Below are 11,600 nucleotides of genomic sequence, written 5' to 3' on the forward strand. Positions count from 1 at the left end.
TGGTCATGTTGTAAGAAGGGACCATTCCCTGGAGAAGGATGTCATGCTTGGTAGGGTGGAGGGTCGACAAAAGAGGGGGAGGCCTTCAACGAGATGAATTGATACGGTGGCTGCAATGATGGGCTCAAGTATAGCAGGGATTGTGGGGCTGGCGCGGGATCTGGCAGTGTTTCGTTCTGCTGTGCATGGGATCGCTATGAGTCGGAAAGGACTCGACGGCACTTAACAACAACAACAACATGAAGTTGTCAAGGTTTTCATTTACTTACATCTATAATCAACACTCATGGAAGCAGCAATTAAGAAATCAAACGACATATTGTATTGGCCAAATCTGTTGCAAAAGATTTCTTTAAAGTGTTGAAGAGCAAAGAAGTGATTTTGAAGACTAAGGTACGCCTGACCCAAACCATTGTCTTTTCAAAAAGTAGCCTCATATGCATGTGAAAGCTGCCCAATAAATAAGGAAGACCACAGAAGAATTGATGCATTTGAATTATGGTGTTGGTGAAGAATATTGAATATATCATGGACTGCTAGAAGAATGAACAAATCTGTCTTGGAAGAAGTAAAGCTGAATGCTCCTTAGAAGCAAGAATGGCCGGACTCTGCCACTTCAACATTGGTCATGTTATCAAGAGGGAAAAAGATATCTCTGGAGAAAGATATCATGCGCAATAAAGTAGAGGGTCAGCAAAATGGGGAAGACCTTCAACAAGATGGTTGACAAAGTGGCTGCAATGATGGGCTCAAATATAACAATGATTGTGAGGATGACAGAGGACCAGGCAGTGTTTCGGTCTGTTGTACATGGGGTCACTATGAGTCAAAATCGACTTGATGGCACCTAACAACATGGGCAAAATATTGAATGATACAGGAAGCATGAAAAGAAGATGAAAGGAATACACAGAGTCACTGTACCAAAAAGAATTGTTCAATACTCAACCATTTCAGGAGGTAGCATATGATCAAGACCAATGGTTTTGAAAGAAGTCTAAGCTGCAATGAAGGCAATGGTGAAAAACAAGCCTCCAGAAGTTGATGGAATATCTGCTGAGATGTTTCAATGAATGGATGCAACACTGGAAGCACTCAGTCATTTGCCAAGAAATTTGGAAGACAACTACCTGGCCATTCAACCAAAAGAGGTCCATATACCTGCCTATTCCAAAGACATGTGATCCAACAGACTGAAAATTATTGAACAATATCACATGTAAGTAAAATTAAGCTGAAGATAATTGAAAAACTGTTACAGCAGTACGACAGTAATTCAAGACACATTCAGGAAAAGACATGGAAGGAGGGATATCCTTGCTGATGTCAGATGGATCTTGGCTGAAAGTAAAGAATACCAGAAAGATATTTACTTGTGTTTTATTGACTATGTAAAGGCATTCAACTGTGTGGATCATAACAAATTATGGATAACATTGTGAAGAATGAAAATTCCAGAACACTTAATTGTGCTCATTAGGAACCTATACATAGATCAAGAGGCAGTTGTTTGTACAGAAGAAGGGGTAGTGCATGGTTTAAAATCAGGAGAGGTGTGCATCAGGGTTATACCCTTTCACCCTATTTATTCAATCTGTTGCTGAGCAAATTACCTGAGAAGCTGGACTATATGAAGAACAATGGTGCATCAGGATTGGAGGAAGACTCATTAACAACCTGTGATATGCAGATGACACAACTTTGCTTGCTGAAAGTGAAGGAGACTTGAAGCACTTACTGATGAACATCAAAGACTACAACTTTTAGTATTAACAAAAAAAATCCTCACAACTGTACCAGTAAAAATATCATGATAAACGGAGAAAAGATCAAAGTTGTCAAGGATTTCATTTTACTTGGATCCAGCATTAACACCCATAAAAGCAGTAGTCAAGAAATCAAATAACATTGCATTGGGCAAATCTGCAGAAAGACCTCTTGAATGTGTTAAAAAGCAAAGATGTCACTCTGAGGGCTAAGGTTGGCCTGACCCAAGCCATAGTATTTTCAAGCACCTCATTTGCATGTGAAAGCTGGACAATGACTAAGGAAGATAAAGAATAACTGATGTCTTTGAGTTATGGTGTGGATGAAGAATTTTGAATATATCATGGACTGCCAGAATGAACAAATCTGTCTTAGAAAAAATACAGTCAGAATGCTCCTTAGAAGCGAGGATGGCAAGACTTCATCTCCAGTACTTTGGGCATGTTATCAGGAGGGACCAGTCCCTGAAGAATGAAATTATTCTCAGTAAAGTAGAGGATCAGCAAAAAGGAAGACCCTCAACAAGATGGATTGGCTCAGTGACTGCAACAATGGGATCAAACATAGCAACGATTGTGAGGATGGTGCAGGACTAGGCAGTGTTTGTTCTGTTGTACGCAGGGTTGTTATGAGTGGGAACCACTCAATAGTACCAAACAACAACAGCTCTATAGCAGCACAGCACTGTCCAATAGAAATATAATAGGAGCCCCAAGCATAATTATAACTTTTCTGACAGCCACACTAAAAATGTAAAAGAAATACAAGTGAAATTAAATTTAAGAATATATTTTAACCCAATATGTCCAAAATACTATCATTCAACATATGCTCAGTATAAAAATTATTAATGAGATGTTTTACCTTCTTTTTTTATATTGTCTACAAAATCCTATGCATATTTTACACCTACACCATATCTCAATTTAGACTAGCCACAGTTCAGCTGTTCAATAGCCACATGTGGTTAGTGGCTACCATTCTGGGCAAGGCAACACTATGATTCAGCTGTTACCTATGAGAATAACAAGTTGGAGGTCAAATGGGCAGAAAGTGGTAATAATCTGTATTTCCAGATAATAACTTGAATGTCCCTGTCCATAGCCCTGAACTATTTTAGAAAACAAGCTTTACAGGCTAGCAATATCACAGAAGTGTAGGGACCAAGAAACTTTCTTCATTAGTGCAAAAAAGTAATTCTTTAATTATCCTTAGAGTTCTTGGATCCCATGAGTTTGTACCACCAAACAAAGAAATGAGTTTTTAGTGTAGCGTGAGATGACGAGAAAGGCACCAGGGCCAGGATTCCATGTGTGAATATAGGACCAGGTTGTTTCTGCAGATCTATTCTCCAAGGAAGGGTTCAGAAAGTTCATACCTGAAGTTCCCAGCTAGGCTCCCAGGCTCTGTCTCTGGCTTGATGTTTGCAGACTTAATGGTGTGCGTGTGTGTCTGTATGTGTACTAGGGCAGGGGCAGGTTACTGTGTGATGACTCATAGTGTAGGTAGCCAGTCATAAATGGAGATGCTTCTCTGGGGATAGCTACCTCTCTGAAAATGTTGGGGATGTGTTCACATTACAAACTCACATTGCTTTGTACTTTGCAGGTACTATGGATTATCTGTTTGGTTCCCTGATGTAATTAAACATCTGCAGTCGGATGAATATGCATCACAAGTTAGAAGAGTGGAGAGAGAGAAATATGCGAATTTCAGTATTAACTTTACAATGGAAAATCAGATTCACACCGGTGTGGAATACGACAATGGCAGGTCTAGAAACTTTGAAATAACTTAATTTGCTTCCTATTCACAAAAATGTAGTGTTATTTCTCACTAGCCTTCACTGAACTGAAATGTGAAGATTTTTTAGTTTGTACATTTAGTCATTTTCAGGCTGAATTTGAATACTGCCAAAGGGACTTCAAAGAAAAGATACAGGTATTTTAGTTGCTTCACTTAAAATTACTTCTGAAGCTGAACTTCTTCATATTGTTAAGTAAAGGAGTTGATCTGTATGAAAAGAACTTTTAGAGAAAACCTGGAGAGAAACAAAAAATACAGTAAAGAAGAATAAAGAAGATGAGGAAATAAAATGGTCTATGCCCGTACCAAGAGCCCTGGTGGTACAGCGGTTAAAGCATGTGGCTGCCAACCAAAGGTCAAGGTTCGATCCTACCAGCTGCTCTGTGGGAGAAAGATGAGGCCTTGGAAACCCTATGGGACAGTTCTACTCCATCCTAGAGGGTCGCTGTGAGTTGGAAGCAATTAGACGGCAGTGAGTTTATTGGATTTTATACCAGTACTAGTTGCCGTCCAGTAGACTCTAACTCATGGTGACCCCAAGTGTGTCATAGTAGAGTTGTGCTGCATAGGGTTCTCAATAAAAGATTTTTCAGAAGTAGGTTGTCAGGCATTTTCTTTTGAGGTAGACTGAAACCTCTAACTTTTTGGTTAGCAGCTGAATGCATTAACTATTTGCACCACCTAGGGACTCCATTAAAAATTATTTAATTTTGGGGAAATCTATGTAGGAGATCCTGGATAGAGTGGGAGAACAATGTGGAACAAAACTCAAAATCAGAAAAAAAAAAAAAAAGGGACCAGGTTTGCTGGTCTGATAGAGCCTGGTGAAACCCCTGAGACTGTGGCCCCTAGCTGCCCTTCAGGTCTGGAATGGTACCCACTCCTGTGGCTTCCAACCAAACAAAAGACAGGCTGAACATTTCATTAGCTAGATACACTCCTTGGAGAGATCAATCATGAGAAATAGAAGGTCTGTGTATGCACAGGGAGACAGCTCGGGGGGCAGGAGTGCCTGGGAGGGAAGGACACAGGGAGAGGAAGTGGAAAGAGAGCTGTTGCATTGTGGGAAATTGCAGTCAATGTCATGAGACAGTGTATGTGAACTGCTGTATGGAAAGTGAATTTGCTCTGTAAACTCACTCAAATTACAATAAAAATTTAAAATAATAATAATTTCATTTTCATAGAAATGACATTCAAGTCAGGGCCATTAACTGCAAGTAGAGAATTTTCAGTTATAGATATATGTGAAGGAACAAGAGAATAATATTGAAAAATAAAGAATTAATAGCCACAAGTAATCACCAAATTCTCTACTTGCAATCACATACCCCACAAAGCCTTTGACCAAAATTGCAAAACCTAAATGGCATTATCATGAGTTTCATCTCTTCTTCTGATGGAAAATGATGTTGTTGAGCAATGAGACAGTCAAAGGACCAGTTGCATGAAGTAAAGGGAGAAAGCAAAGACCCTAGAAAATGAAGAAACCTGTGCTCTTATAATTAAGGGACTCGCTAGTGGGACATTGCATCTCTTACCTCTTTGACTTAACTTTGTACCTTGATGGACGTAAATCATTGATATGATTTTTCTTTTTTTGGTATTTGTCAGATTCCTGGGGGTCAAGTTCAAATCCGTAACTTTCAAAGATTCCATTTTTAAGGGCTGTACCTTTGAGGATGTGACTTCACTCAACACCTACTTCAAGAACTGTACATTTATTTATACTGTTTTTGACAACACAGGTAAGTATGCTCTTCAGCTCTCTTTCCACCCAGGGCCTCTTCCAAAGGTCCCAGCTCATGGCAGAAACATGGTACCTATGTGAGGGTTTGGGCAGAGACTTTTGTGGGAAATGGAGATTAAAGGGCCGATGAACAGGTTCCCTAAATCAGATTGGCTCAAAGTTAAACTTGTATGGTTTCTCAGATTTAATGCAAGTGGGACTTGCCAATGTTTGAAGTTGAAAAAAATACCCTTTGATGAATATTCTTTAGAGCAAAGAATTAACCTGTATTTATTTTGATAATCCTGTTTCCAAAATCTGGTACGGGTAGTCCTAGACTTATGATGGGGTTCTGTTCTGACAATTCCATTTCAAGACAGTTCTAACATAGGTTGAATACTTTTTTTTTTTTTTTTCATGTTCATTGTTGTTGCTTTTTATTACCAGTGAAGGAACTCTGGTAGTGCAGTGGTTAAAGCATTTGACTGTTAACGAAAAGTTTGGTAATTTGAACCCACCAGCCAGTCTAGGGGAGAAAGATGAGGCAGTTGGCTTCCATAAAGAATTACAACCTTGGCAAACCTATGGGGCAGTTCTACTCTTTTCTAAAGGGTCACTATGAGACATCATCAACTCAATGGCAGTGGATTTATCTTTATAAATTGATCTTGTCTGTGGGAGTTGGAAATGTTACATAAAACCTTACAGATATGATGACATCAGAAAATTATGTGCTGCAACATTATATGTATTACTTGTTACTACTGATAAGATGTACCCCCCCCAAAAAAAAACAAAAGTGCAATTTGTCACAAGTCAAACACATTATAAGTCAAGACTATCTGTATTTGCCTAAGTGGGGACACCTGGACTCTGTAGTCCACAGAAATGGACAAAACATGGTTATCCTCAATCAGATACAATTTTTTAGCCAGTCTATTTAACGGAGTCTAGAAAACTCCCTAGGGAAGAAAAGAAGGGGAAACATAGATTAAGCATCTACTGTATGCCAGTTCCTACTCTAGGTCATTAGACTTGCATGAGCACATTGAGTTTTCACAATAGCTGGGACTTATAGAATTGAGTTATTTGGTCACAGTCATAGAATTGGTAACAGAACTGGCATTTGAATCAGGTGTATCTGATGTCAAAGCCCATGCTTTACCTATCCCCACACATTAGTATGTCTGTCCAAGAATATGAGTCCAGAATAACAGCCCAACACTGGCAGGAGTATCAACACCTACCCTGTTGTCAGCCCTGCCTTCATGATGCTCAGAGAGGACCAGCTCTGCCCATCTCCAAATGACATTGGGTTTGGGTGTTTTTATTTGGTTTGGTTTGGTTTTGAAACAGTGCTGTCTAACCTACTCAAATACAGAAGACCTGCTTTGGGGCAGAATTTATCAGCAAAAAAGATGAGATAACAGTTTTGATTGATTTTCAAAGTTCTGCTAGAACCACTACCATCTGCAGCCCCTTGGTGGATAAATCCTTGTTCGTGATAAAATCAGCAGTGTATGCCAGTGGTCTTAAAATGAGGTTCTTGTTCTTCAGTGGATTCATCCACATAGCCCTTAAATTATAAGCTTCAGCTTCAAAGACCCAAAGAAAGTCACATTCCTTTTCTGTACCTCAGAGTCCCATAAAATGGCAATAAGACTAATTCACTGCACATTTTAAAACAAATTGTTTTTATAATTGTCGTATGGAAGCTATTAGTACTATAATGATAAACCAAAAACCAAACCAAAGTGACTGCCATCAAATCGGTGCCAACTCATACTGACCCCTCTTTGGGTTTCTGAAGCGGTATTTCTAAAGAAGTAGATTGCCTAGTCTTCCTACCGAGAAGTGGGCTGGTGGGTTGGAACCACCAGCCTTCTGGTTATCAGTCAAATGCCTTATGCACTACACCACCAGAGCTTATATGATAATTAGAACAAAATAACATTGTAAAAGAGTAAGCAAGTAATAAAATTAGCAATGACCAACCACAGGAAATCAAAAGATAACTGGACTTTCAAATGTAGTTTATTTCTTTATTCAACAAAGCTATTCATTCCTTCCTTCAGCTGCTTTGTAAGTGTGAGGTCCTACTTGACCTTGTGCTTTGACCAGGAGAAGACACAAAAAGTCAAACCAACCCAGGCCCTGAGCCCTCAAGGAGTTTATAGTACCATAATTATTTTCTGAATTCTCAACAGGCTTGTATACATGGGTGCACACCTGTTAAGAGTTTGATAATTGTCTTTGTTTCCATAGATTTTGAGTCATATAAATTCATTAACAGTGAACTTCAAAACTGTTCGTTTTACCACAACAAGACGGGGTGCCAGATCACCTTTGATGATGACTATAGTGCCTACTGGATTTATTTTGTCAACTTCCTGGGAACGCTGGCAGTGTTGCCAGGGAATATCGTGTCTGCTCTCCTAATGGACAGGATTGGGCGTTTAACGATGCTAGGTATGTGCTTGCTTTTAGGTAAAATAAAAGAGCTGCTCCTGCAATCCAGAGAGAACCAAGTTCCCACCAATCCCTGCTTCCCACCTTGAGAATTTGCATCTCAAAAGGATGAGGAGAAATCCCTTAAGACCTTTCATTAGAACTAAATTTTAGTGAAAATTATGTCTAATTACATTTGAGCTGCTTCAATGAATTAACACACTGAAAAACTAATTATGTGTGACTAACATATATTTTTCCACTTAAACAGCTGAATAATTGATGATTGCATTTCATACTTGGCTGTGTTCAGAAGGCAGTTAGAGATGTGAGCCTTTCATACAGGTGAATGCACCTATGCCCGTGTTTTATGAGCCTGCAGCTCCCCTTCAAAGTGGCTTAGCCTCAGAATTCAATTTTGCTTAGAGATCTGAAAGAACCAAGAACTCTCACTCTATTATAATGACGGGACACATGCCAGCATATTATCTGCTTCGTTGACAGGTGGCTCTATGGTGCTTTCGGGGATCAGCTGTTTCTTCCTTTGGTTCGGCACCAGTGAGTCCATGATGATAGGCATGTTGTGTCTATATAATGGATTGACCATCTCGGCCTGGAACTCTCTTGATGTGGTCACGGTGGAACTGTACCCCACAGACCGGAGGTATGTTGAAATGGGCATCCAGGAAGCATCTGAGCCCCACAGAATCACTGAAAATTTGTAGAAGTTAAATCAAACTATCACTTCCCCAAGATGAAGTGGCTTATAAAATTTTGGGTCCGCTAATACCTATTTTTAAAAGAAATAAAGAAGATACAGAGGAATATATCCACTAATATCTTTTTTAAAAAAGAAAGAAAGAGAATGTAGAGGAATGTAGTTGGTACCAGGAATTAATAGGACAGTGAAACCAGTGAAGAAGTTGAATTATGTACATGATGTAGTTTGGTGGCTAACAGGGAGGAAGCTGTAATGAAGCACGAGGATTAGGATTTAATAGCCAACATTGGCCCACTTTTGGTGGCATAGTGTCTAAGGCATTTGACTGCTAACCAGAAGGCTGGCAGCTCAGACCCACCAGCCCCTCCTCAAAAGGAAGGTTGGGCAATCTACTTCCATAGTGATACTGCCTCGGAAACCCAAGAAGGGGTTGCTATGAGTTGGATCTGACTCGACAGCAGTGAGTTTGGTTTGGTTTGAAATCAGTCTTGAGAGAGTTGTTACCTTAAGTTTTCAGGTGTCTCCATGAGCTCTGCATTGCCTCTAGAACATATCTCTTGACCTTCCTAGTCTGTTGGAGGAAAGTAATATTTCCAGTTATCTAAAAACCATTGGTATTAGAGGAAAATTACTCATTTGATCCCAAAACAGAGACTTGGAAATTTTGTGCTTCATACCAGAGAAAGGGCTAGAAGGTACGGATTTGGGGTAGAGCTTCACTACCACCACAGCCAACTGCCATTGAGTTATTCCAACTTGTAGCAACCCTATAGGACAGAGTAGAACTTCCTCATTGGGTTTCCAAGGCTATAAACCTTTATGGAAGCATATTGTCTCATCTTTCTCCCATGGAGTGGCTGGGCTGGTGGGATTGAACTGCCAATCTGTCAGTCTTTGGGTTAGCAGTACAATGCTTTAACCACTACACCACCAGAGCTCCTGGGTAGAACTCAGCTGCTGAATAATTAAGTTAAAAAAATGAAAACCCTGTCCTGGTGTTTGACATGAACTAAGACAAATGGCCTTTGTCTTCTATTTCATGTATGACTCTTATGCTTTGTCTCCATGGAAACCTTCTGTGTTTCAGTATGGAGTCAGTATTTTCTGGACTTTGATTAGTTGCATACAAAAAGAGGAGGAGGTTTTTCCTAGGATTATGCTGAGACATTTGGGATATCAGTTTGCAACTTTTCCGTCATGGCTCCCTTCTCTGGGCTCATTCTTTTTGTTTATTGGCACCAATAGGGTATGTTTCCAATATGTCCAAACTCTAGCTTACAATTCTTGTTCAGGTACATCTCATTAAAGAGCATCTCATTACTCTCTGTAGAGGTACTCCTCCCTGCACAACATCTTGAACTCAACAACCCTTAACATCTGTTTATCAAATATTCTCATCCCAACCATCAGTTAGCCTCCTATTAAAATAGTTAGTCTCTGAAAGGAACTGTATAATGTTTTTGTGACCTCTTTTTCATGTATTCATTCAACAAATATATTTATTAATTCTCTATATTGGAGGGCAAGGTCCTCAGGTAGATATTATGAGTCTTGGAATGAGGATGTTAACAAAAGCAAGAATAAAACTCTTTGCAGCTTTCATTGAGCTTTCTTTCATTAACTTCTCATTCTGCAAGCATGTAGATTAAACTATACATTTAACATAAATCTCTCTGTGTTAAAGCAAGACTATGTCATAGACTCCTTTTTGTTTTTCACTGTAAAACTTTGATGCTATTTTTTAGATGAATCAACTGCTTATTCCTTTGCCATAGGATAGAAGGATGAATATTCTCCAAAAGCAAATGCCTGGCTTTGAAAACAAACAAACTAAACTTATGAATTGGGTGGATCCCTGCTATGAACAACATAGGCCTGCTGTTTTTATTGTTGGAAAGTTATTGTTGGAAAGGGTGAAAACAGATGTGGTAAAAAACATGTGCAACTGTTCACTACAGATTAGTAACTAAGCACAAGTAAGCCCACGCTTACCTTGCTTACTGGGTACTCCATCCCTGTCAGGGACTATAAATTTGAAAAGAGGCTTTGGTCCTGTAGGAAGGTGCTGTGAGTTTCGGAGAGCAGCAGATGCCAGTCATACCTAGAAGCAGGATCTTTGGTGTAGTGAAAAATGTGAATTGTTCACTGCAGATTAGTTAGTAAGCAAAAGTAAGCCTGTGCTTACCTTACTTATGGGATAATCCAACACTGAGACCAACAGAAGGTGAGAGGAAGGGAAGGTTGGGTAGAACACAGCAAGAATTCTGGTTAAAACCCCAATTTTCATCATAGAATTTTAGCACTGCCATCCTCCTGCCTAGTTTTTAGACTAGTAATCTGTTCTTACCCATTCCTGTCAAGTCAATTCCAACTCACAGTGACCCTATAAGATTTCCAATACTATAAATCTTTATGGAAGCAGACTGCTACATCTTCCTCACACAGAACGGCTGGTGAGTTTGAACCACCAACATTTTGGTTTCCAGCAGAGCCCTTTAACCACTGCACCACCAGGCTCCTTCATGATCTGTCCTTAATGATCAAAATAGGAACTCTGATTCTAAACCTAAGCTTAAAAAGTAGTGTCTTCAAGTAGTGACTGGGATCATATAAGCTTACAAGCAGCCAGCTAGATGCAACGATGGGTCTCTCCTCTTCCAGAGCAAAGAAGAATGAAGAAAACCAAAGACTTATGGAAACAGTTAGTCCTAGTGACTGGCACACCATGTGATCTGCAGCCTATATGACCATGAGACCAGAAGGACTAGATGGTGCCCAGCTACCACTGTCAACCACTCAGAGGGGGATCTATGTAGGAGATCCTGGATAGAGAGGGAGGACAATGTGGAACAAAACTCAAAATCATTTGGGAAAAAAAAGGGGGGAGGGGGGACCAGTTTTGCTGTTCTGATAGAACCTGGTGGAACCCCTGAGACTACGGCCTCTAGCTGCCATTCAGATCTGGAATTGAACCCACACCTGTGGCTTCCAGCCAAACAAAAGATAGGCATTTGAGTTGAACATTTACCTGAGGTAGATACACTCCTTGGAGAGATCAATCATGGGAGAAAGAAGGGCTGCTTATGCACAGGGAGACAGTTCAGGGGGCAGGAGTGCATGGAGGGATGG

At 39.9% G+C, this 11,600-nt stretch overlaps 1 protein-coding gene across 1 annotated transcript in view; it reads left to right on the forward strand.

The window, feature by feature from the left end:
- Positions 1 to 11,600, forward strand: part of SV2C (synaptic vesicle glycoprotein 2C) — a 280,125-nt gene that overhangs the window by 248,280 nt on the left and 20,245 nt on the right. Inside the window, exons 8-11 of the mRNA XM_007943358.2 lie at positions 3,376 to 3,540; positions 5,188 to 5,321; positions 7,568 to 7,771; positions 8,255 to 8,414. Of these exons, the coding sequence (XP_007941549.1) occupies positions 3,376 to 3,540; positions 5,188 to 5,321; positions 7,568 to 7,771; positions 8,255 to 8,414 (663 nt within the window). The remainder of the gene's footprint in view (positions 1 to 3,375; positions 3,541 to 5,187; positions 5,322 to 7,567; positions 7,772 to 8,254; positions 8,415 to 11,600) is intronic.

This window comes from Orycteropus afer, unplaced genomic scaffold (assembly GCF_000298275.1).
Source record: "Orycteropus afer afer isolate SDZICR_OR568_19922 unplaced genomic scaffold, OryAfe1.0 scaffold00104, whole genome shotgun sequence".
NCBI classification, from domain to species: domain Eukaryota; kingdom Metazoa; phylum Chordata; class Mammalia; order Tubulidentata; family Orycteropodidae; genus Orycteropus; species Orycteropus afer.